We start from the raw sequence: 25225 nt of genomic DNA on the forward strand, positions 1-25225 counted from the left end.
TGTCATTGCGTCAGTATCTCGAATTAATTACACATCGCGATTGGTTTGAGATACTGTCACAATGACTGACACCTTATGTGATTTGTTTCTCGCCTGCTATTCGTTGTAAATATAATGTTTTCATGTGCATGAGTGCATTTTTGTTTAAACACTCTCAACGACTACGTTAATTGTTATTAGATGAATATGATTTAATTTTTGTACTACCTAAATCTCGGAATTTAAACTTTTCATGTAATTTGGCATTGCAGAAAACCACAACTTTTGGCTCGAGAAAAAAGCACAGAATGAATCAATGAATTTATAGTTTGTCGCAAATTTATTCTTTTCTCTATGTTTGTAACTGAAACAATTACAGTAATGCTCGATCACTCCTTATCAAACAACAGTAATAACAACAACAATCAATCCCTTCTGTTCATTCTTTTCTCTCGAAAAACCGCGCCGTGAATGACTTGCTTTTCTTCGTCGAACCAACCGAAGACTCCCCGCTCGATCCATACGAGTGATCTTCCTCGTCCTTCTCGTCAAAAGTTCCATACGGAGACGGTGAATATGCATGAGGCACGGCCAATGTGACGGCCCTCTGTAATGCAGCCTTGTACTCTTCCGAGTGCTCTTTGGCTATCGTCTCCTGCCGCTCCATTTTTTGCTTCGATGGAATCTCCATGATTTGATCTTTCTCCAATAATAACTGAACGGAGGGGAAACAAGGGCAGAGGTTCAGACACCGGGCAACGATTTTTCAAGCTTTATGATCTACTTGAGACTTGAGCTAAAAACTTACATCTAGAGCCCTTTGGGCTTCTCTCTCTATCCAAATGATAGCGTGGTCAGAAGTGGCATTACAAGAAAGAACGATGTGCTCAAATCTCCCATCCACCGGAACTGCTGTCTTGACAACGGGAGGAAATCTTCCACACCTGCAAACAAAATTATATAGATGGGAGATCCTTTAACAGCATAGCATCAAAAGTGACTCCCTGTTCAGCAAAACATCAAAGCTATATCTTTGGTTCAACGTGGATGTGGCAAATCCCGCGGATACCAGGTACCACTGTATAGTTAACAAGGCTGGATATAGGTCTAGAATATTTCACGTCGGGTTACAGTAGAATTTACATATTGCACAATGATCGCACATTGACAAAAGCAAAAACAGAGGTGAAAACTTGTTCTCGGTAATTTATGGTAGCGGTTAGCTAAGCAGATAATCACAGTTAAGTATGCTCATTAATGCTAGACAATACCTAAAAGGCTTTCTCTCAACAATGTGATAGAGGCGGCCAGGTGCATAGAGCCTCCTTGGATCTTTGAGCATTTTCTCCTCAGGTATACATGTGTCCCTCATGCATCGTAGGCACAATATGCACGGCAAACTGTTTCAAAAATCAAATCCAACTTTAATCCAGATAAATTAAGCAAAACTTGATTTCATCACCTAATTAATTCTCAAAATATGAGTTTGCCTTCAGCTGTGAACAAAAAATGGTTGAAAAGAGTGATCAGAGCCATCTATACCAGAAAAGTGACTTGAAAATGTCTTCCAAGGGTGTAGCAGTCCGCGGTAAAAAGTCATCCTGGTCCAGCATAATGACCACAATCAAATCTACGAAAAGGATTGACGGAACTACTACTTGAAGATTATAGTGGTGGATGCAACATTTTGCTAATTAGTTTCTAAATGAACAAGCTTCCACGTATCACCAACACAGAAAAATATTTTGGGATGAAAATTTTACACAACAATGAGAAAGAAGATGCCAATAAGTATAAAATCTAAGGCTGCAGAAGCATAATAAAATGTATACTCATTTAAACTTACTTAAAAATTAAGAACAAAGAGAGGGACTAAAAACTTGCCTGAAGCACAACAGAATTGATGACATCTGCATATCTGACTGCTAAGTTCAATGACATACACCTCGCCGGTGCAATAGCATAGCCCCTAACCCTCTTCCGATCAATGTCCCCCAACCTATCCCTGTTCTGCACTACCAACATTGTTAACAATGCTGCTACACCTGACCCTAGGGAGTGTCCTGTGAAAGTCAAAGTATATTTTGGATACTTCTCCACCAGATCTTTCAACATTTCACATTCTGCATCCATGACCCATTGGGCAGCCTTCAATAGCCCGTTGTGAACATACCCGCCATCAAATTTCCTCTTACCCAGCTTATTATCCATCAGAACTGCATAGTCACTCTCTCTTGCCAAGTTAAGGCCTCTGAAGGCAAGAACTATATCGGCATGATCATGATCAAGATACAATATATACGGAGGAGCTAGACCTCCGGTATGTTCATAAGTCTTTTTCAAGATTAGCCAATCTGGGTTGATTCCATACCCACCGGGTGGTTCCCAAAGAGGGCATCGAAGGTCATCTTCGTAAACAGCTAGAATGTAGCGGCAAAGGCGAGGAACAGGCTCAAATTCTTCAGCAGTGGAAATACCCCAAGTCTCACTGTCATGACCCGCTGTGTGGAGGCATCGCTTCCACGCCCAGCGGGTACATGCCAGACAATAAACACACTCAAGGATAGGACACCCACATAGGATTGACATTGAGTCCTACAATCTAAACATACTATGACACATCAAAACTCAGAATTCACAATACACCAATGCCTAAGGACATTTCAGCAGCATCAATCGGATTTTCGCAAACGCAATACAGGTATTCATTTACTAATGTTCACAAGAACTATCAGTAGAAGCACATCAAATAAAACACAATGTTATATAACTTGACCCCAAATTACACAAAAATTGAATACTTGAAAAATGGAACCAAAGCTGCTATCTTTTCATACCCAGAAGCTCAAACTTGACAAAGAGCTCGATTGGGTCAACTGGGTCTCAACCATTACTGTGTTTTGATGCACTGATAAAAAAAATCTTCAGGAGCAGAGAGAAAGTAACAGATACCCAGAAACCAAGATTTCGGTTTCGATCAAATACTGGAATCTCACGGCAAAGACACGAGAAATTAAAGCGTGGTTTTTGCGTACATTATACAAATTTGGTACTAATTTAATTGAATTTTGAAGGAAATAGTGAAGGGGAAGTGTGAAGGTAGGTCGTACCTGCAAGTCAATGCCCATTGGGGTTTCTTGATTACTTGGAGAAGAGATGGAAGTGGGTGGAAACACGATGAAGGTGCGCGGTAAAGGCCAATCATCACTGTTGGCTTCGATTGGCACTTCCCATTTGTTTCGTTTTATTCATGTCTCACGTGCTCGGTGGTCCATCTACTTTTTTTACCGCCGTAAAAGACATTGTGATGAGAATATTATTCTGGCAGTTAAACTGTTACTGAGATTGTCCACGGTTAATTACTATTTGTATAAAAATTAAATCGAAAAAAAATATCATTTTTAAGAAAAGGAATTGATTTGACAAAAATATCTTTTATTAAAGGAAATTTTTTACGAAATGACCAAAATGTTTTGCAATAACTGATGTCGGAGACCACTTTTATCGATTTTAAAGTGAAAAGTTATGTCATTTTGGCTAAAAAAAGCCAACTATGTTCACGTATACAACGGCCTCACGTGCAAACTATTATGTTATTTGGTTTTCACCGGCCAAACGATATGATAATTTATATTGTTGTTGGATTCAACCATTACATTCAAAGTGTAACGGGGCAATTTTATTACAGTTCAGATGTGTAATTGTACTTATTACAAAACGCTTCCTAGCTAATCATCAATGGTATAAACAGATTCTCTTAGGAGATGGATTGTGCCCTTCATCAACAAATTCTCAAAACTGTTTTACATTTCTGACTACACAACAGCCCGACGTCCAAAATTTATCGTTAAGAGATCGCGGTCACGTCTTAAACTTCTGAGTGAGTTTTCCCACTCCTTCCCTACAATCTTCAGCGATGCGCTTGGCACCTTCTTTGACGGCCAAGCTAAACTCCGATGTGCTTTGCTGCAACTCTTGGGCTGATCTACTGGCCTTTGAAATGGCGGCGTCTTTTAGTTCTGCAGCCCCTTTTCCTGCCTTGGGGATCCACTCCCTCAAATTGGATATGAGCAAGGCTATCTTTTGGATGATCTGATCGATTATATCTCGGGATTTCCCTTTTATATTTGTTGCTAGTGCCTTAAGCTTATCCATCAAATTCTTCGCCCTGTTGACAGCTCCTTCAACCGAGAACTGCTTGCCAGCCTCGAGCCATGTAGCCTCACCCAAGGTATCTTCTCGGAGGTCATTGTCAACAACTACCTTGATGCCCTGCCTCTCCCAGCGATCTCTAGCCTCCTTGAGTACTTTAGCATGTTCTCTTGCTCTTTTTGCCTCATCTTCAGCCCAAGCCCTGGATTACAAAGATTAAAGTCTTAGAATGTTGCGTGAAAATAACGAAACAGATACATAAGACTTGGAAGCTAAATACCTGGCCATGGACAATGCTTTCCGTTCAACCTCTAGATCATGCTGTAGGCGTGCAATCTCCTGGCTTTCGGTTTCTGCTTCAGTCCTAAGTTTGCTAATTCTTTCTTTTTCATAGGATATCTCTGCTTTGTTACTCATTAGGCTCTGCAATTGTTCCTCCACCTCATGCCTTAACTTGGACAGAACTTCCATTTCTGATTCAACAGCTGCACGTTCTTTCATCAAGGCAATATTATCTTCCTCTCTCTCGGATCTTAACCTTTCCAATTCACGTCTTGCTTCTTCAGCCATTTTCTCCACAGCATCAATTTTTTCCCTCTCCATGGAAAGATCCTTCTCAAAATTTGCGTTCACATCCTTTTCAACTTCAGCCACTAAAGCATTATGTGCCTCCACAGCATTTTCTGCAATAGCTTCTGCTTCAATACGTGCAAGCTCCTCACTCACCGAGTCTGAATACTCTCCGGTTGCAAGGGCAATAGCAGCCTGGGCTTTTGTTACTGGCTTATCAGGCTGGAAGAGTCTGGTGTAACCTTTAAAACAAAAGAGAAGGAAATGTGGACTATCAAACCCATAAACTTCTGTTAAAATTAGAAATATAGGTACGAGTCATGACTCACCAAATGCAAGAGCAATAATACCCTGTTCTCCAGATAGGTCAGCAACAAGTGCAGGACATGCATCTGGATGTATCTTATCAGTGTCTATAAAACCAGAAATTTGGTAGAGGACCTGTCCAAATGAAAAATAGTAAGTATAGAACTAACGATTCAGGCCTACAAGCACAAGAGTAGCTCAAAAACAACAAAACCGAAAACAAACTTATATTGTTAACAACCTCCTTGTCGGCTTTTGGGAGATGTTTTTTCTCTAGGGCCATCTTCCAACTTACAAGATCCTGGCGTGATAGAGGGCTGCAGCAAGAAATGGCATTAAAAAAGAAGGCAAATAAGAAAAACCACACAAACAACAAAAACAACAAAGCCTTAACCCACCAAATAAGAAAAATCATAAACTATGTAATTTCGCCTCAATTCAGTAACAAAAAGCAAATCGACTATACATTTAAATGCGAGCAGAGAAACATATTAAATAAATACAGATAAGTTACTGGAGAGAAAAAAAAAATTGTAAGCCCTCACAACTAGAGCAACTAATTTCCAAAAGTAAAGATACCATGCAATGATGTACTTGTCAAATTTTCAATTGTGAACGGCCAGGATAATTGGTTTGGAGGAGGTAAACCCCAAGTATTTGGAACTAGACACAAATCCAATAACGCCAAGTGATTTTAAGGAAACAACATACTAAAGAGGACACTATGTTACAAGGAATCAAATATACTACCTTTCAGGAGAGAAGTAAAATGAACTTTCATTTTCATCCAAGGAAGAAAGCATATCATTTATTGACAGCCTGCTTGAGATAAGTCCTGCTTCAGCCAAACCTGAATGGATGCAAGGAAATAATAAGCAAACAAAGCCTATTCACACTGTCTCTTAGGCTATAGTAAAAAAATCTAACATGCTCAAACCTTGAATGGATGGGAAATCAGGGTCTTCAGGTGTAATATCATCAAATGCAAGCTCAGTAACATTCTCAATATACATAGCAGGATATATTTTAGAGATTGAGTTCCTACAGTTAACCCCAAGAAAATATGTCAAAGTGTAGACCTATACTATGGATCACAAATTGCAAAACAGAAAATACGTTGCCAAGATTTACATCACAGAGACGAAGGAGGTATACCTTGAAAGAGCACTACTTGCAAAAACCAACCAACGGGCATATTCACGCCGTGTACACAAATCACCAGGTTGAACATCAGCCTCTATGACCTGAAAACCGTTGTCATATTCAAATTACAGATTACAAACTGGCTTAACATCTTACAAACAAAACTATAAACTAATGAGAACAACGTTGATATTTGAGTCAAAGATTTCCATTTCAAAATTTGTCGAATCTAAGGAATCAAATACAGTAACAGTTTGAATTAATAAATAAAAAATCCTCCAATAACTTTGGGATAAGGAAATTAAAAGCAAAACATGACAATGTCAGTACCTTTAACACTTGCAGCGCTGCTAATGCCTGCCCCTGGACCTGATCAACAACTGCCGGAACCAAAACCTTTCCAGGAACCACCTGTAGAGCTGCAGAAACCACAGTTGGAGCAGGTATTCCAGCAGAAGTGAAGGAATTCCCAGCAGTTGGTAATTGTGATTTGCTTCTAGACGGCTCACTTTCAGTTATGGTATTCTCTTCCAGGGATGAACTAATTCCCTCAGCTAAAACCTGCAGTGTTTTGCTGAGGTCAAGGTTTTCTTCGGTTGAAGATGGGGTTACAGGCCCTATGTTATCTTCAGATGAAACCTGAGGTTCTAAAATTGTGTTTGATTGTGTCGTAACTGATGTATCCAGAGCTATGGGTTGACTAAGTTCCTGTGCATCGGCAATAAAAGTAGAAGACTCAAAGGTGGCAGTTTGGTTTTCACTTGTCCCCAGTACTCCATCCTGGGGTTCAATGCTAAGGTTTGACTGATTAGTTTCAGAGGCTTGCAAGTTGGTTCGTTTGACACTCTCTAGGTTCTCTTTAAGTTCAGAAGCCAAATCTCCTACACCTACAGCAAGGCTTCTGTCAAAATCCTCAAGCCCAGAGGCACGAATTGAATCAATGCCATCAGGCTCAACTGACTTGTCATCAGAAGTTGATTCATGTGGTGTATCTCCTTTATCGGAAGCACTATTAACCACCTCAGTACCTCTGGATGTTTTTTCAAAATCTTGTCCTGACAAGCCCCCTATATCATAATCATTACCAACTCTAATTTCACTGGGAGACTGTTCAATTTTTGGAGATGAAGAAGAATCCTCATTAGTACCTGTCCTTTCTTCCGGACTACTATTAGCATCATGCTTCACATTGCTTTGATCATCCACATCTTCTGTACTCCTCTCATTGTCATCATCATAAGTCAAAGACCGCTCCTGCTGCGTCGTTAATGGCTCCATCTGTTGTTTTGTGCCTGAACATATCCACATATGTCTTAACATTTAGCCAAAAACTAAAAATATACCACTCAAGGCAAACTTGTTCCATAAAACACATGATCTTCTACAAAACCAAAACAAAGCAAGAATATACAAAACACTTCCATTTCCATTAACACCACCGAATTTCCGGTCCAATTCTAAGCTTGCCAATTATCGAAAGAAATAAGGCAGCAACTTACTCAATTTGTTTCGTTTTCCCAAAGACAATGCTGCAAAAGTAAGCCCAGCAACAAGAACGACTCCAGCAACTCCAGCTCCCACAGTCCCTGAGAGCAAACTACTCCACAAATGTTAGCAGCCAGACAAAGCATAACTGATAAGAAAACGTCAATCCAATAGAGTCGAACAATTATGACCTCCAAACCATTTCTTCCTCTGCGAGTCCAATGACTCTTCCCCATTATCCGAATCGGACCACCCTTTAAAACCGTCAGCGCTCGAGTTCGACCTGACCCACGAACCCCCGTTGCGACGGGGCTCCAATCCACTCCCGGACCTCTCACTGCCTTGAGCAACGCAGAGCACTCGAGCCCGATTATCGAGCTTCCCCAGTCGCCACCGTACGAGAACGGAGGAGGGTTTACTGCAATTGCCTAAATTGAGAGCTAAGCGAAGCTGGAGGGAGCTCGGGGAGCACGTTGCAGTCATAGTCGCCATGGAAATTCACTGCTGCTGGTTTCGGATTGGGGGAAATTACACCCAATTGAAACACATATAAAAAGAGAGAGAGAGAGAGAGAAAAAAGCTTCGGTAGGGGAAGTTGAAATTAGGGTTTTTACGAGCTTGAATTGCAGAGAAATGGGTGTGATTTCGAAGTTTTGGATTTGACGAGGAAGGAAGAGACAGACACTCTTTGATTTTGAATTTCATAATATTTTATTTTTATTGTCTTTTTTATTTTTTGGGTCGTTTTTTAATTTTATGATCTATTGACGGAGTCAAAGAGGTAAGCGTAATTCCAAAGTGAATTCAAAGTTTGTCTGGATAATTTAACATCTTATCTAATAAAAACTATCATTTGAGGGAAAAAAACAAGAGAAGTGTTATTTCTTTGCCATAACCTTTTATTTATTTTTTAAACAAACGATATTATCTACATTATGAAGAAGAGTGAGTTTAGCATCATAATAGGTTAGCAATAATGTGGTTCAAATTCGAATTTGACGATAATCAGACCTAAAACCTCTCACTTACAACTAAAGAAAAATATCACTACAGTATAATACTAAAGGACAACTATTTCTTCTTTTTGATTTGTTGAGAAGAATTTTATGGTACGCCTATGCAACTTTTGTATCATTATGTTGGTGGTGTCAAGACTATGTAAATTGTAGAGGCAACACGTTGTAATCTAATAATGTATTACACGTTTTTTTTCTTCTTAGAACATGTTGCCCTCTACAATTTACATAAATTTGTCTATAAGAAAAGAAAAAACACGTTTTTTCTTCTTAAAATGTGTTTTTAAATAAGAAGAAATTTTTTAAAAAGAACAATATATTATTGAACACGACACGTCCCGTGTTTGTAAACAAGTTTTTTTCCATAAAAAAAAACACGATTCTTATTTATCCCATACACCCTACTTTTTTTTGGAAACTCACACACACCACTTTTGCAAAAGCAATTTACCTCACAAAAAAGCAACATCAATTTCCCTGCTACTTTGTCTTCTTCACCTAAACTCGATGATTTTCTCTCCTTTCCTTTATTATACAGTTAATGCTAAAAAGATTAAATTTGTAGAGAAAATTTTAAAAACTAAGAGACATGAAAGTTAATGATTAGTTTATTACTTAAACGTTGATAAATATGCTTATTTTTATTGGTGACACATCATTTAGTTTGCAAACTTAGTCTCTAAATTTAATCTCCCTAGCATTAAATAACGTCGAGGGACCGATGGTAGAAACCCTACCCTATTGTAAATTGAAGTACTGGAATTTTAGCACGTGCAATCATCAATCCAGTGACCAAAACATGATGGCGAGTTCAATGTTAAATTGTTCTTCTTATTTTATTACGTGGCTTAAGCAAAATCTCTCTCTTGTAAGTAATACTGTGATTCACCTAGCACTTGGTGATTCTATACTTCTATGCGCATGTTGAAGAATACCAAAAGACGGTGTGATCCTCCGTTTGCTATTAAAACTGTTTTCTTCACCGAATCTACTTAAATCATTGGAAGTTGCATTTTTTTCGGTAACATGGAAGAAAAAAAAGAAGAAAAACACTAAGCATCAACTAGTCTAACTCTATCAATTCCAGTCGTCGGAAAGAAAGAATTTAAACTAAACAAGAAGACGGAAGAGTTTAAATAAAAAAGGAGGCTGAGAAAGCTCTTGAATGTTGTATTAGTCATACGATAAAAGAGTAAAAAAAGAGGAGGGGAATTGAAGAGTGACTAGCAAAGTAGCAAATACACCTCAGTCAAATCACTCACAAACTAAATACAAAAGTTATAAAATCTGTCTTTAATTACAAAAGTGAATAAAAACCCCAAGATTTCAAGATTACATAATCAATGTCAGGAATAAATTGGTGAATTTAAAGTAATGTTATTTATACCATGTTTTTGTATCATATTTTCATATCATCTTAGATGACATTTGACGTGGACAGCTACATCATTTGAATTAATCAGATTTTTAAATTTAAGTCATTATTTAATAAACTAATAATTAAGAAAAACTAGTTAATTAAATGATGATTGTGGTATACGAGGAGTTTTTCTCCTCTCTTTTCTTGGATTTTGCAAATTTTTCAAATGATATAGTTGTCCACATCAGATAGGTGGCATAAAAATATGGTATGAATAACATTACTCGTGAATTTAACGACTGGACTGTCGGAAACTAATGGCTATAATTGAAAGCTCGAGAATATGAAAATTGGTTGATGTTTATTCCTTGACCGAAACTTCAACATAAATACACGTAGAAATAATAAAAATAGCTAAACCATGCAACAATTAATCCCATGATTAATAGTCGAGATACCTCCTAATTATCTGTAGTCCTGTAGACAATCTAAACTGACTACTTATTGGCAGATAATTAAACTAATTCCTAACATGAACATGCGTCGAAGAATTATGACAGAACTCTCACACACATTAAATTCTTGGGATTATGTGGGCTTGCAATGGATTCTTCATCACCACAGTAAACTCCATCTTCTCTGATAGGTCAACGTCATCTCCCTCCACAGGCCTCCACTGAAACTTCCAAACCAAATTCGCCACAAAGTACTCCAGGTGAAGCACTGCCAACCCCGACCCAGGACAGGACCTCCTCCCCACCCCAAACGGCATCATCTTGATCTCCCTGCTTCCCGTCAAATCGAACCCTTCTTCTCCGCCGTTGCTGCCCAAGAACCTCTCCGGCTTGAACGCCATGGGGTCCTCCCACACTTGCGCGTCCCACCCTATATCCGCCACCATGACATTGACGGTCCCGTTTTTGGGCACCAGGTGTCCGCCCAAAACCACGTCATGCGTCACCGAGTGCGGAAACAAAATGTGCCCCGGCGGGTGGCGCCTCAGCCCCTCCAAGATCACGGCTTTCAGATACGGCAGCTTGTGCAGGACCTCCTCTCGCACCTCCTCCTTCGTTTCTCCCATAACCCCTTTAATCTCTGAAAACAGCTTCTCCTGAACTTGTGGGTTCTTTACCACGTTAGCCATGACCCACTGCAGCGCGGTGGAAGTAGTGTCGGTGCCGGCGTTGAGAAACTCCGAGCAGAGGTTGACCATTTCGTCCTCCGAAAGCTTCCGCTTCTCTTCGCCGTCGGGAAGCTCGAGGTCCAGCAACGTATCAGTATACGACAACACCAATTCATCGTCTTGGTCGTCGTTTTTGCTGCCCTGCTTTGCCTTGTTTTGTCGTGCTCGAATCAGAGGGACGAGCACTTCTCGTTGTTCCTCGAGGATTTTGAAGAATTCCTGCCACCGATTTTTCAGGAAAATCTTCGTCAATTTCGGCTTGAAATTGAGGATGTTGAACCGCCCGAAACTCAAATGTTGTTGGCGCTGCACCCGCTCGATTTCTTTGATTTGCTCTTCGTTCAATTTGTCGCCGAAGCACATTAGAACGAGGAGGCAGAACAGGGCGTATTGGAAGTGGTCGACCACCCTAACACTACCGACGACGCCACCTTCGGAGTGGGATTGAGACTTGGTTTTGAGGCGGTTGACGAGGATGTCGAGAACCCATTTGCGGGCTTTGCCGTAGGATTTGACGCGGGAAGGGTGGAGGATTTCGGAGGTGAGGTTGCGGCGGAGGAGGCGCCACGTAGTGCCGTATCCGGCGGAGGCGATTGTGTGCTGGTTACTGGTAGTGTACTTGTTGGTGACCAAGGCCTCAGGTCGGTCGGCGAATACGGCGCCGTTCTGGATGAAGGCCTGGTGGGCGAGGGAGCGGTCGGCGATGAAGACGGCGGAGCGGGAGCCGATGGGGAAGGAGATGATGGGCCCGTATTGTGCCTGCAGTTTGCGGATGATGAGCTCGATCTCCAAGAAGGGTTTCAGGATCCACAAGAAGCCGCCGATGATTGGGATGGAGCGGGGACCGGGAGGGAGCTTGGGTTTGGAGACGGAAGTGGGTAGGAATAGAGAAAGAAGGGGTTTGAGGAGGAAGGAGACGCAGAGGGCAATGAGGATAAGGAACCAGGTTTCCATGGTGAACTGTAAGCAATGAGACAATAAATTATTAATTTTCCACAACTATATAAAGAGACGAAGAAATCGTGGAAAGCAAGAAAAGAGATGAAAAATACTATATAAAGAGATGAAAAATCGTGGAAATCGTGGAAAGCGAATTATTGATTTGCTGACGAACACTGCTACTGACTCGGAGATCATCAACTCATCACGGGTCAGGCGAAGCTGTTGGAAAATTATCCATTGCAAAATGATCATCTCCATATCTCTTTCTCCTAATCCACAAAATACGGGAATTCGGATTGTTGAAATTTGATCCAACGGCTACAAACAGATGCTCACTTTAAAAATTATAATAATTTTAGCTGTTGAATCAAATTTCAACAATCTGGATCTCTAAATTTGATAAATTAGGAGAAAAGAATCTCTTTCCTTATCCATTAGTTTTATTTTCTGCTAATAATCTAGGAGAATCCGAACTCAATCACATATATGTTACCACGTGAAAAAGGTGATTCGCATGCAATGTTTTGTTTACGTGCGTATGTACTGTCTTTGGTACTATTTCACGATGACACGCATGGGTCTCTCACTCGTCAAACAGGTTCCGTTTCTTTCATGAAATACGTGAACAGAATGACAACTTTAGCAGAAAATAAGTCCTACATTCAAATAAAACATTATTGTGCTTCATGAATTCACTGAAAATTAACATCGCGATTAGGTGACCGTTCATCTCAAGGTGTTATATATTATGGGGTAAACTGTCAATTTATTCCTAAATTATTGCCTAAGCAAAAATTAGGTTCATAAATTATTTTTTCAGAAAAATCAGTCATTAAATTATAAAAATATGCAAATTACATCTCTAATATTAGATTCGAAGCTACTATATTCAATTTTTCGTCAATTTTAAGTTACGTTACTTGCATATGATACACATTGGAGGATAGATTGGTAATTTTCACAAAGAAATAGTGTGTGAAGTTAATTTTGGAGGGTAAATTAGACATTAGATTTGCAACCTATATGAAATGGTAAGGGTTTATAGGTGAGAAAATGACGATATTACACTCTAAAGTGTGTCAACTGACTTAAGTTGACGAAACATTGGATAAAATAACTTTGAATATAATAATGTGGATGAAATTAGCAATTTTTAATGAATTTATGAACTTCTTTTACCCAAAAAATAATTCAAGGACCTAATTTTTACTGAGATGATAATTCAGGGTATGGGTGGGGAAACGGGCAGAGAACCTGCGGGTCAGGGTGGGTAACCAAGATTTGGGGCAGGTCCATTTTTTTTAGAGTAAACGAGGCGAGACAGGGAGGTGATATATCCGGGGCGAGGCGATTCCAAATCTTCAAACCCATGGGGCCCGGGACCGGCCCGTTTCTATTATATAATGGTTGGGCATTGTTGGGGGATTAGAAACCTACCAATTTGGATGAATGAATGGGCCAATTCCTATAATACAATGAAAACTTCTAGAGCTTTCTCCATTCTTCGATTCCAAATTGAAACCCACCAAGTTCCTCCATCTCTCATTTCTCTTTCTTTCTCTCTGTATAAATCCATAAATCATTCAACATACCCAAACTTCTTCAAATCCTTCCATTTCTGCTCGCATGCTCTTAGTCTCTCCCTTGATTTTATCGAAATTTCATTGGACGAAGATAGCGCAAGGCTCCAGATCAGAGAAGACGGTGAGCTCTAAATTGACGAAGATGATGCGGCGGACGTGCCTTCCGTCATTGGTCTCGGAAAAGATGGTGTTGAAGGAGTCGTTGCCGCGACCGACGGTCTTGTCCTAGGCATCTGACCATCTGACCATCTAGTCATTACTGCACCTGGGTTTCGCGACGTCGAAGTAAGATAAGACTTAGAACAACATCGTTTCCTTCTGTTGGACCCGTGGATTCGGCCCGAACCTGCCCGTCCTTAATTCAAAAACTTTAATACCTGCCTCACCCCGTCCTATTGCATTTTAAAACGGATACGGTCCAGTCCCTCCAAATTTGGGCCTGGCCCGGCTCGTGCCCATCCCTAATTCAAGGACTAAATTGACACTTCACCTTATATTATGTATCTCCACTATTTTATTATAAAATAATAATTTAATTGATTAAAATATTATCAATTTTATTAAACCCCAATCCATCACTCCCACCCCCCCTCAAAACCTCACCATGTCGCGCCGCTCCCTGGAACCCCCCCAAAGTGAATTCAAAGTTTGTTTGGATAATTTAACATCTTATCTAATAAAAATTATCATTTGAGAAAAAAAACGAGAGAAGTGTTATTTCTTTGCCATAACCTTTTATTTATTTTTTAAACAAACGATATTATCTACACTAGGGAGAAGGGTGAGTTTAGCATCATAATAGGTTAGCAATAATGTGGTTCAAATTCGAATTTGACGAGAATCAGACCTAAAATCTCTCACTTACAACTAAAGAAAAATATCACTACAATATAATACTAAAGACAACTATTTCTTCTTTTTGATTTGTTGAGAAGAATTTTATGGTACGCCTATGCAACTTTTGTATCATTGTGTTGGTGGTGTCAAGACTATGTAAATTGTAGAGGCAACACATTGTAATCTAATGATGTATTACACGTTTTTTTTCTTCTTAGAACATGTTGCCCTCTACAATTTACATAGATTTGTCTATAAAAAAAAAAAAAACACGTTTTTTTCTTCTTAAAAGGTGTTTTTAAATAAGAAGAAAAATTTTAAAAAGGACAATATATTATTGAACACCACACGTCCCGTGTTTGTAAACACGTTTTTTTCCATAAAAAAAACATGATTCTTATTTACCCCATACACCCTACTTTTTTTTTTTGGAAACTCACACACACCACTTTTGCAAAAGCAATTTACCTCACAAAAAAGCAACATCAATTTCCCTACTACTTTGTCTTCTTCACCTAAACCCGATGATTTTCTCTCCTTTCCTTTATTATACAGGTAATGCTAAAAATATTAAATTTGTAGAGAAAATTTTAAAAATTAAGAGACATGAAAGTTAATGATTGGTTTATTACTTAAACGTTGATAAATGTACTCATTTTTATTGGTGACACATCATTTAGTTTGCAAACTTAGTCTCTAAATTTAATTTCCCTAATATTAAATAACGTCGAGGGACTGATGGTAGAAACCCTACCCTATTGTAAATTGAAGTACTGGAATTTTAGCACATGCAACCATCAATCTAGTGATCAAAACATGATGGCGAATTCAATGTTAAATTGTTCTTCTTATTTTATTATGTGGCTTAAGCAAAATCTCTCACCCTTGTAAGTAATACTGTGATTCACCTAGCACTTGGTGATTCTATACTTCTATGCGCATGTTGAAGAATACCAAAAGACGGTGTGATCCTCCGTTTGCTATTAAAATTGTTTTCTTCACCGAATCTACTTAAATCATTGGAAGTTGCATTTTTTTCGGTAACATGGAAGAAAAAAAAAAAGAAAAACACTAAGCATCAACTAGTCTAACTCTAGCAATTCCAGTCGTCGGAAAGAAAGAGTTTAAACTAAACAAGAAGACGGAAGAGTTTAAATAAAAAATGAGGCTGAGAAAGCTCTTGAACGTTGTATTAGTCATACGATAAAAGAGTAAAAAAAGAGGAGGGGAATTGAAGAGTGACTAGCAAAGTAGCAAATACACCTCAGTCAAATCACTCACAAACTAAATACAAAAGTTATAAAATCTGTCTTTAATTACAAAAGTGAATAAAAAAAACCCAAGATTTCAAGATTACATAATCAATGTAAGGAATAAATTGGTGAATTTAGAGTAACGATATTTATACTATGTTTTTGTACCATATTTTCATACCACCTTACGTGGCATTTGATGTGGACAGCTACATCATTTGAATTAATCAGATTTTTAAATTTAGTTCATTATTTAATAAACTAATAATTAAGAAAAACTAGTTAATAAAATGATGATTGTGGTCTACGAAAAGTTTTTCTCCTCATTTTCTTTGGGTTTTGCAAATTTTTCAAATGATATGGTTGTCCACATCAGATGCCATCTAAAATGATATAGAAATATGATATAAAAACATAGTATGAATAGTATTACTCGTGAATTTAACGACTGGACTGTCGGAAACTAATGACTAGAATTGAAAGCTCGAGAATATGAAAATTGGTTGATGTTTATTCCTTGACCGAAACCTCAACATAAATACACGTAGAAATAATAAAAATAGCTAAACCATGCAACAATTAATCCTATGATTAATAGTCGAGATACCTCCTAATTATCTGTAGTCCTGTACACAATCTAAACTGACTCCTTATTTGCAGATAATTAAACTAATTCCTAACATGAACATGCGTCGAAGAATTATGCCAGAATTCTCACACACATTAAATTCTTGGGATTATGTGGGCTTGCAATGGATTCTTCATCACCACAGTAAACTCCATCTTCTCTGATAGGTCAACGTCATCTCCCTCCACAGCCCTCCACTGAAACTTCCAAACCAAATTCGCCACAAAGTACTCCAGGTGAAGCACCGCCAACCCCGACCCAGGACAGGACCTCCTCCCCACTCCAAACGGCATCATCTTAATGTCCCTGCTTCCAGTCAAATCGAACCCTTCTTCTCCGCCGCTGTTGCCCAAGAACCTCTCCGGCTTGAACGCCATGGGGTCCTCCCACACTTGCGCGTCCCACCCTATATCCGCCACCATGACATTGATGGTCCCGTTTTTGGGCACCAGATGTCCGCCCAAAACGACGTCATGCGTCACCGAGTGCGGAAACAAAACGTGCCCCGGCGGGTGGCGCCTCAGCCCCTCCAAGATCACGGCTTTCAGATACGGCAGCTTGTGCAGGACCTTCTCTCGCACCTCCTCTTTCGTTTCTCCCATAACCCCTTTAATCTCTGAAAACAGCTTCTCCTGAACTTGTGGGTTCTTTACTACGTTAGCCATGACCCACTGCAGCGCGGTGGAAGTAGTGTCGGTGCCGGCGTTGAGAAACTCCGAGCAGAGGTTGACCATTTCGTCCTCCGAAAGCTTCCGCTTCTCTTCGCCGTCGGGAAGCTCGAGGTCCAGCAACGTATCAGTATACGACAACACCAATTCATCGTCTTGGTCGTCGTTTTTGCTGCCCTGCTTTGCCTTGTTTTGTCGTGCTTGAATCAGAGGGACGAGCACTTCTCGTTGTTCCTCGAGGATTTTGAAGAATTCCCGCCATCGATTTTTCAGGAAAATCTTCGTCAATTTCGGCTTGAAATTGAGGATGTTGAACCGCCCGAAACTCAAATGTTGTTGGCGCTGCACCCGCTCGATTTCTTTGATTTGCTCTTCGTTCAATTTGTCGCCGAAGCACATTAGAACGAGGAGGCAGAACAGGGCGTATTGGAAGTGGTAGACCACCCTAACACTACCGATGACGCCACCTTCGGAGTGGGATTGAGACTTGGTTTTGAGGCGGTTGACGAGGATGTCGAGAACCCATTTGCGGGCGTTGCCGTAGGATTTGATGCGGGAAGGGTGGAGCATTTCGGAGGTGAGGTTGCGGCGGAGGAGGCGCCACGTAGTGCCGTATCCGGCGGAGGCGATTGTGTGCTGGTTACTGGTAGTGTACTTGTTGGTGACCAAGGCCTCAGGTCGGTCGGCGAATAAGGCACCGTTCTGGATGAAGGCCTGGTGGGCGAGGGAGCGGTCGGCGATGAAGACGGCGGAGCGGGAGCCGATGGGGAAGGAGATGATGGGCCCGTATTGTGCCTGCAGTTTGCGGATGATGAGCTCGATCTCCAAGAAGGGTTTCAGGATCCACAAGAAGTCGCCGATGATGGGGATGGAGCGGGGACCGGGAGGGAGCTTGGGTTTGGAGACGGAAGTGGGTAGGAATAGAGAAAGAAGGGGTTTGAGGAGGAAGGAGACGCAGAGGGCAATGAGGATAAGGAACCAGGTTTCCATGGTGAACTGTAAGCAATGAGACAATAAATTATTAATTTTCCACAACTATATAAAGAGATGAAGAAATCGTGGTGAGCAAGAAAAGAGATGAAAAATACTGACGAATTATTTATTTTCTGCTGATAATCTCTAGGAGAATCCGAACTCAACCACATATATGTTACCACGTGAAAAAGGTAATTCGCATGCAATGTTTTGTTTACGTACGTACATACTATCTTTGGTACTATTTCACGTTAACACGCACAGGTCTCTCACTCATCAAACACGTTCTGTTTCTTTCATGAAATACGTGAACAGAATGACAACTTCAGCAGAAAATAAGTCCTACATTCAAATAAAACATTATTGTGCTTCATGAATTCACTGAAAATTATCATCGCAATTAGGTGACAGTTCATCTCAAGGTGTTGTATATTATGGGGTGAACTGTCAATTTACTCCTGAATTATCGCCTAAGCAAAGATTAGGTTCATAAACTATTTTTTTTCAGAAAAATCAGTCATTGAATTATAAGAATCTATCAATTACATCTCTAATATTCGATTCGAAGCTACTATATTCAATTTTCCGTCAATTTTAAGTTACGTTACTTAAATGTGATACACATTGGATGATCGATTGGTAATTTTCATAAAGAAATAGTGTGTGAAGTTAATTTTGGAGGGTAAATTAGACATTAGATTTGCAACATATATGAAATGGTAAAGGCTTATAGGTGAGAAAATGACGATATTACACTCTAAAGTGTGTCAAGTGACTTAAGTTGACGAAACATTGGATAAAATTAAATAGCTTTGAATATAATAATATGGATGAAATTAGCAAATTTTAATGAATTTAGGGACTTCTTTTACCCAAAAAATAATTCAAGAACCTAATTTTTACTGAGGTGATAATTCAGGGTAGGGGTGGGGAAACAGGTAGAGAACCCGCCGGTCAAGGTGGGTAATCAAGATTTGGGACGGGTCCATTTTTTTTTAGAGTAAACAAAGCAAGATAGGGAGGTGATATATTCGGGGCGGGGCGATTCCAAATCTTCAAACCCACGGGGCTCGGGACCGGCCCATTTCTATTATATAATGGTTGGGCATTGTTGGGGGATTAGAAACCTACGAATTTGGATGAATGAATGGGACAATTCCTATAATACAATGAAAACTTCTAGAGCCTATTTCAAACAAACTTGGCAATTTCCTTTTAGCCCTCTCGCTTCGTCATTTTGAAACCTTCCAGAGCCTTCTCCGTTCTTCGATTCCAAATTGAAACCCATCAAGTTCCTCCATCTCTTATTTCTCTTTCTCTCTAGCTGTATAAATCCATAAACCATTCAACATACCCAAACTTCTTCAAATCCTTTCATTTCTGCTCGCATGCTCTCAGTCTCTCCCTTGATTTTATCAAAATTTCACTCGGACGAAGATAGCTCAAGGCTCCAGATCAGAGAAGAAGGTGAACTATAGATTGACGAAGATGACGCGGTGGATGTGCAACTTTATCGGCATGAACAAAGAAATAAACAAGAAATCAAACAGCATAGAAACACACATGGTTAGAGTAGTCTGTTTATAACTTTTTACGTGCATGCTCGTAATTTCGCGGCTTGGGATGAACCGTGAAACTGTTAAAGCATCAATGGTTTCCATTTATGCAGCAGCATATCGCCCGTCTGGCTTTAATTTTTCATAAATCATCAAGCGGAAGCCTGGATTCCCACTCCTGAGGAAGTAATAGGAAAACTTTCAGTGGTAATATATACTCGAAGATGACTAACGTAGTACTTCACGAGAAGTTTCTTGCATAGTCATTCGACTATTGTAAGGTAAACTTGAGTTTTTTAACAATTCGAATGGAACTACGGAAGTATGTAGTTAGGGAATTTCAAAGTGTTCTTCAAGGATATTGTAACCACGAATTTCCTGCGGCAAATGAGATAAGAACACATGCACAAAGTAAATGTTTGTATTAATGAATTTGTAGGGTTACAATCTCTTTACAACTTGATCCTCTGATTCGATCTTTGAAATGTGTAGATGTGTAGTGTTGTGGTTGTTGATCCAAGGATCGCAATGACTTGATTTTGGATGAACGAATGCCGCAAGGTTTTGGCTCTTGGCAATGGAGGAACCGGCACGTGTGGGGGTGCTTGGTGGTTTTTCACAGGATTTGATGAAGAACACGAAGGTTTTTTCGAGTCTTCTTGAGTGTTTGAGTGTTTGGGTGGTTAAGAGCTTCAGAATTTGAAAACTTCAGCATCTGAGCGTGAAATGATTTATGGACCATTTTCTTTGTCTTGGAACCTTCTATTTATGACTTTCCAAGCCTTGACTAAGGATGGATTTGGCCTTGATTAATTGACGAAAGAAACAAGACTCTTTTGTAGGCTGGTTCGTGATTTGACTCCATTAATTAAAATTTGATTTAATTAAATTAAAATTAAATAATTTCTTTCTGCCAAATGTTGACATTTGTCATTCTTGATGACTCGTCTGATTTTGTTGAGTCACACGCCATATGTACAATTTGTGTGATACGTGGCGCATGCCATGTATGCCCTGACATGTCAAAACTTTAATGCATTTCACCAAAATTTCGATGTCTACATATGTGAATCTAAATTTAAATCTAAAGGTATTCAAATCTAAATAAAGTAATTTATGAAGAAAAATCAATTCAATGGAAAAATAAATAAACAAATTGAAAAAAAGGATACGGTCGGTATTTTACTATCGATTGTTTTGAAGTTGAGTCGCTAGATATTTGCGACTGAGTTCAGATCAAGTCGCTGGTCTTTTACCGATCTCCCTTTTAAATTTTTTTAGTTATTTTATTTTATTTTTATTTTTGTTATATTTTATTTTATTTCTCTTACCACAACAACAAACTATCATATTCATTGTTTTCATAACTCATTTTTATGTGCAAAATCTATTATAGTTCACATTTAAATTCTTGAAACCAACTATTTAAAACCTAAATTTAAAGATATTTTTTCTATTTTCAAATTTTAAAAATCAATAAAAAATAGTTTTTGGATCTAATAAACGGTAGGATCACGTCCAAATGTCTTGCAATATTTTCCTTAACTCCGACGCAAAATTTCAATTTTTTCACAAAAACTGTGAGTTATAACCCACAGTTTTCCAATCGATTTTGAGAACTTTTACAACATTTGTTATAAGCCAAAGTCAGAGTTATTCTATTCGCACCACGTGTTTTCTAAAATCAATATAGGACATTCCCAAGATGTCGGACACGTACAAATCTCTATAAGGGTCCTGCTATTAGTCTTCATTTTTCTTTCTATTTTTCAACTTTAAAAATGAATGAAAAATAGTTTCTGAACCTAATAAAGGATAAAATCACATTCAAAGGTATTGCAACATTTTCATTAAATCCCAAGCAAAATATTTCCTAAAGCTAAAAATTCTAACTTCATAAAAACTATGAGTTATAACCAACATTTTCCAATCATTTTTGGGAACTTTTACAAAATTCATTATAAGCCATAACTTGAGTCATTCTGGTTGCACCACATGTTTTCTAAAATTAATTTATGACATTTCAAAGATTTTAACACCTAAAAATCTCTTTGGAGGCCTCGCTATTAGTTTATATTATTTTTCTATTTTTTTTTCTATTTTAAAAATCAATAAAAAATAGTTCCGAGACCTAATATACAGTAAAATCACATCCAAAGGTCTTGCAACATTTTCGTTAACTAATACGCAAAATAATTCGATGGTGTTGCAAATTATATCTCATCTTTCTACTACTTTTTTCGACAAACTAATGTGTTCTAGAGTATACTCTAAGCTTTTTAATTTTTTAATTTTTACTTTTGTATTTTTGACTAAAGATTTAACGGTTAAAATATCAAAAATATTTCAACGCTAAAATATCATTAAAAATCCCTTCAACCTCATTATGAATATCTGATAAATTAACGGGTTCTTCTCCACTCATTGCTTTGCCTAACCTTCTATTTTCGAATTGTAATCCATTGATTGAATTCAATCGATTGAAGCCAAAAGTAAATAGAAGGAATTTCCGTATACAGACTTAAAGCAATAGTCGGTTGTGTCATGCATGTGAAAACAGTCCAAAGTCCAAACTCAAAAAACGCAAATAATGATATGCATCTGCATGGCTGAGATGTCAATTCCTCCATTTGTTATCAAAATCGTTTTCTTCACCAAATGGATCAAAAGAAAAAAATTTAGCTCAAAGAGTTATTGCAGATAGTTGGAGTTTTAAAGACTCACATTATATTATCAATTACTTGAGTTCCAATCCAATCAAGATAATTCTCAAAATAATGGTACTCAAGATCCATATCATAGCTCCAGTTAACAATTTTATTTGTCACCATGTTCTTCTACCGGTAGACATGCACTAACTCACATTCAGTTATACGTGTCATAAGTTGTCTGTACTGATATTTCCAAGAGCATAAAATTGGTATCGGTTGTAATTAACCACTAAAACCAAATCCATCTCCACACGTCAACTGGAAGTTTTAGTCCAAAATCTAGCCCCCAAATATCAGAATCGACCACCCCCCAAGTTGACAAAAAACCTTCCAAGCCAATCACCAATGTTACCTCAAAACACTCCTCATCTACCTATACTTTTAGTAGCATTGATCCGAGAACCGTCGACATTCAGCTTCACCCTCCTTGCAGTGGAGTGGGTGGATCCCAAGCCAAAGACTTGCATGCTAGGAACATTAGAGCACACACAATGAGAGGCGTCGTACCATTCCTCTGCAGCCTTAACTTGGATTTATTCGGACCCCAATAACTTGGATTTCAAATTAACCATCGGCTAATCTGTAACACCAAATTAAATGAGACTTGTACCTATGTGGGCTTCTCATCAATTCTCAAATACTCTTTGCTGTTGGGCAGTCCCTAAATAATGAGTAAAAAAAGAGGAGGAGATTTGAGTAGTGACTAGCAAAGTAGCAATGACAGCTCACCCAAGTCACTCACTAAATTCAGGAGAGAGGATACTCAACGGATCCTTTTGTGAGGATTCTCAATGGATCCTCTTTGTGAAGATCCTGAAAATCCTTTAATTATATCTATTTATCGTACATTGTGTGATCAATTTTTATCAGATACTGTTTATATTCAATTTTAAATTAAAAAATTTACAATAATTTTTAACCGCACAATTTATGATGAATAGATATAATTGAAAAATCTCAGGATTCTCATAAAAAGGATCCGGCGAAGATCCTTCTTGGTAAATACAGTAACAAAATCTCTGTTGGATCACATGAACGAGCTAAAAACCCAAATTTTCGAGATTACATAATCAATGAAGAACATACATTGATGAGTTTAACGGCTAAACATGCGTCGAAGAATTAGTACAAAATTCTCGCACATATTAACTTCTTGGGATTAAGTTGGCTTGCAATGGATTCTTCATCACGATAGTAAACTCCTGCTTCTCAGACAGGTCCACGTCATCTCCGTCCACAGCTCTCCACTCGAATTTCCACACCAAATTCGCCACAAAGTACTCCAGGTGAAGCACCGCCAATCCCGACCCAGGACACGACCTCCTCCCTGCCCCAAACGGCATCATCTTAATCTCCTTGCTCCCTGTCAAATCGAACCCTTCTTCTTCTCCGCCGCTGCCCAAGAACCTCTCCGGCTTGAACGCCATGGGGTCCTCCCACACTTGCGGGTCCCAGCCAATATCCGCCACCATGAAATTAACAGTCCCCTTCTTGGGCACCACGTGTCCCCCCAAAACCACGTCATGGGTCACCGCGTGCGGCAGCACAAAGTGCCCCGGCGGGTGGCGCCTCAGCCCCTCCAAGATCACAGCTTTCAGATACGGCAGCTTATGCAGGACCTCCTCTCGCACTTCTTCTTCCGTTTCTCCCATAACCCCTTTAATCTCCGCAAACAGCTTATCCTGAACTTGTGGGTACTTGACTACGTTGGCCATGATCCACTGCAGTGCGGTGGAAGTCGTGTCGGTTCCGGCGTTCAGAAACTCTGAGCAGAGGCTGACCATTTCTCCCTCCGAAAGCTTCCGCTTTTCGTTGCCGTCGGGAAGGTCTAGGTCCAGCAGCGTATCAGTATACGACAACACAAATTCATCGTCTTTGTTGTCGTTTTTGCTGCCCTGTTTTGCCCTGTTTTGTCGCGCTCGAATCAGAGGGACAAGCACTTCTCGTTGTTCCTCGAGGATTTTGAAGAATTCCCGCCACCGATTTTTTAAGAGAATCTTGGTCAATTTCGGCTTGAAATTGAGGATATTGAACCGCCAGAAACTCAAAAGTTGTTGGCGCTGAACGCGCTCGATTTCTTTGATTTGCTCTTCATTCAATTTGTCGCCGAAGCACATCAGAACCAGGAGGCAGAACATGGCGTATTGGAAGTGGTCGACCACCCTGACACCGCCGCCACCGCCGCATTCGGACTGGGATTGAGACTCGGTTTTGAGGCGGTTGACGAGGATGTCCAGAACCCATTTGCGGGCGTTGCCATAGGATTTGACGCGGGAAGGGTGGAGGATTTCCGAGGTGAGGTTGCGGCGGAGGAGGCGCCAAGTGGGGCCGTATCCGGCGGAGCTGATGTTGTGCTGTTTGCTGCTGACGTACTCGTTGGTGGCCAAGGCCTGGGGGCGGTCGGCGAACACGGCGCCGTTCTGGATTAAGGCTTGGTGAGCGAGGGAGCGGTCGCCGATGAAGACGGAGGAGCGGGAGCCGAAGCGGAGGGAGATGATGGGCCCGTGTTTGGCCTGTAGTTTGCGGATGATAGGCTCGAGCTCCGAGAAGGATTTCAGGAGGAATAACAAAGTTCCGATGATGGGGATGTAGCGGGGCCCGGGAGGGGGCTTGGGTTTGGAGATGGAAGTGGGTAGGAATAGAGAAAGAAGGGCTTTGAGGAGGAAGGAGACGCAGAGGGCGACCAGGATAAGGAACCAGGTTTCCATGGTGATGAATCGGCAGCAATCAGACGAAGGGCAAATGCGTTTGCTTAATAAATTGTTAGATCAAATTTTAAATGTTTAGATTTTAGAAATTGTTATTAACACTTCAAAAATCTCATTCTAAACGTTTTATAGTGAGAAAGAAAAATACATTTACGAGAAGTATAAAATGA

At 39.6% G+C, this 25225-nt stretch overlaps 5 protein-coding genes across 9 annotated transcripts; all 5 read right to left on the bottom strand.

The window, feature by feature from the left end:
- Positions 1 to 287: 287 nt before the first annotated feature.
- Positions 288 to 3152, bottom strand: LOC137720688 (uncharacterized). Of its 4 annotated transcripts, none has more exons than XM_068459783.1 (6): positions 3090 to 3152; positions 1864 to 2963; positions 1522 to 1580; positions 1251 to 1379; positions 788 to 923; positions 288 to 694 (listed from the first exon to the last, which is right to left on the bottom strand). In XM_068459783.1, the coding sequence occupies exons 2-6, from the start codon at positions 2566 to 2568 to the stop codon at positions 419 to 421; spliced, it is 1305 nt and encodes a 434-aa protein (XP_068315884.1). In that variant the 5' UTR covers positions 2569 to 2963; positions 3090 to 3152; the 3' UTR covers positions 288 to 418. The 4 variants fall into 4 exon arrangements, with proteins under 4 accessions (XP_068315884.1, XP_068315886.1, XP_068315885.1 ...); XM_068459785.1 differs by having other exon boundaries at positions 1864 to 2581; positions 3090 to 3126; XM_068459784.1 differs by lacking the exon at positions 3090 to 3152 and having other exon boundaries at positions 1864 to 2581; positions 2817 to 3079.
- A 484-nt stretch (positions 3153 to 3636) lies between these two features.
- LOC137720101 (uncharacterized) lies at positions 3637 to 8303 on the bottom strand. 2 transcript variants are annotated; one of them, XM_068459114.1, is made up of 11 exons: positions 7827 to 8302; positions 7650 to 7736; positions 7299 to 7442; positions 6481 to 6569; positions 6163 to 6251; positions 5945 to 6048; positions 5758 to 5857; positions 5249 to 5324; positions 5031 to 5142; positions 4412 to 4943; positions 3637 to 4333 (listed from the first exon to the last, which is right to left on the bottom strand). In XM_068459114.1, the coding sequence occupies exons 1-11, from the start codon at positions 8125 to 8127 to the stop codon at positions 3841 to 3843; spliced, it is 2127 nt and encodes a 708-aa protein (XP_068315215.1). In that variant the 5' UTR covers positions 8128 to 8302; the 3' UTR covers positions 3637 to 3840. The 2 variants fall into 2 exon arrangements, with proteins under 2 accessions (XP_068315215.1, XP_068315214.1); XM_068459113.1 differs by having other exon boundaries at positions 6481 to 7442; positions 7827 to 8303.
- Positions 8304 to 10353: 2050 nt separating this feature from the next.
- Positions 10354 to 12166, bottom strand: LOC137721254 (cytochrome P450 89A2-like). The gene has a single exon (XM_068460356.1). It carries the CDS (start codon positions 12146 to 12148, stop codon positions 10586 to 10588), a length of 1563 nt encoding a protein of 520 aa, XP_068316457.1. The 5' UTR covers positions 12149 to 12166; the 3' UTR covers positions 10354 to 10585.
- Positions 12167 to 16330: 4164 nt separating this feature from the next.
- LOC137721477 (cytochrome P450 89A2-like) lies at positions 16331 to 18113 on the bottom strand. The gene has a single exon (XM_068460571.1). It carries the CDS (start codon positions 18093 to 18095, stop codon positions 16533 to 16535), a length of 1563 nt encoding a protein of 520 aa, XP_068316672.1. The 5' UTR covers positions 18096 to 18113; the 3' UTR covers positions 16331 to 16532.
- A 5172-nt stretch (positions 18114 to 23285) lies between these two features.
- Positions 23286 to 25107, bottom strand: LOC137720546 (cytochrome P450 89A2-like). The gene has a single exon (XM_068459631.1). It carries the CDS (start codon positions 25053 to 25055, stop codon positions 23493 to 23495), a length of 1563 nt encoding a protein of 520 aa, XP_068315732.1. The 5' UTR covers positions 25056 to 25107; the 3' UTR covers positions 23286 to 23492.
- Positions 25108 to 25225: the final 118 nt, after the last annotated feature.

The sequence above is a fragment of the Pyrus communis genome, chromosome 16, assembly GCF_963583255.1.
Source record: "Pyrus communis chromosome 16, drPyrComm1.1, whole genome shotgun sequence".
In the NCBI taxonomy this organism is placed as follows: domain Eukaryota; kingdom Viridiplantae; phylum Streptophyta; class Magnoliopsida; order Rosales; family Rosaceae; genus Pyrus; species Pyrus communis.

What these genes read in the sequence shown, in the direction of transcription:
- LOC137721254 (XM_068460356.1), bottom strand. Translation starts at nt 12,148, where the DNA reads ATGGAAACCTGGTTCCTTATCCTCATTGCCCTCTGCGTCTCCTTCCTC.
- LOC137720546 (XM_068459631.1), bottom strand. Translation starts at nt 25,055, where the DNA reads ATGGAAACCTGGTTCCTTATCCTGGTCGCCCTCTGCGTCTCCTTCCTC.
- LOC137720688 (XM_068459783.1), bottom strand. Translation starts at nt 2,568, where the DNA reads ATGTCAATCCTATGTGGGTGTCCTATCCTTGAGTGTGTTTATTGTCTG. An exon ending in TCAATTCTGTTGTGCTTCAG is followed by an intron (nt 1,581 to 1,863) that starts GCAAGTTTTTAG and finishes ATGCTGGACCAG; the next exon opens with GATGACTTTTTACCGCGGAC. An exon ending in AAGCCCAAAGGGCTCTAGAT is followed by an intron (nt 695 to 787) that starts GTAAGTTTTTAG and finishes CCCTCCGTTCAG; the next exon opens with TTATTATTGGAGAAAGATCA.
- LOC137720101 (XM_068459113.1), bottom strand. Translation starts at nt 8,127, where the DNA reads ATGGCGACTATGACTGCAACGTGCTCCCCGAGCTCCCTCCAGCTTCGC. An exon ending in GGGAAAACGAAACAAATTGA is followed by an intron (nt 7,443 to 7,649) that starts GTAAGTTGCTGC and finishes GGATATGTTCAG; the next exon opens with GCACAAAACAACAGATGGAG. An exon ending in TATTATTGCTCTTGCATTTG is followed by an intron (nt 4,944 to 5,030) that starts GTGAGTCATGAC and finishes TTTGTTTTAAAG; the next exon opens with GTTACACCAGACTCTTCCAG.
- LOC137721477 (XM_068460571.1), bottom strand. Translation starts at nt 18,095, where the DNA reads ATGGAAACCTGGTTCCTTATCCTCATTGCCCTCTGCGTCTCCTTCCTC.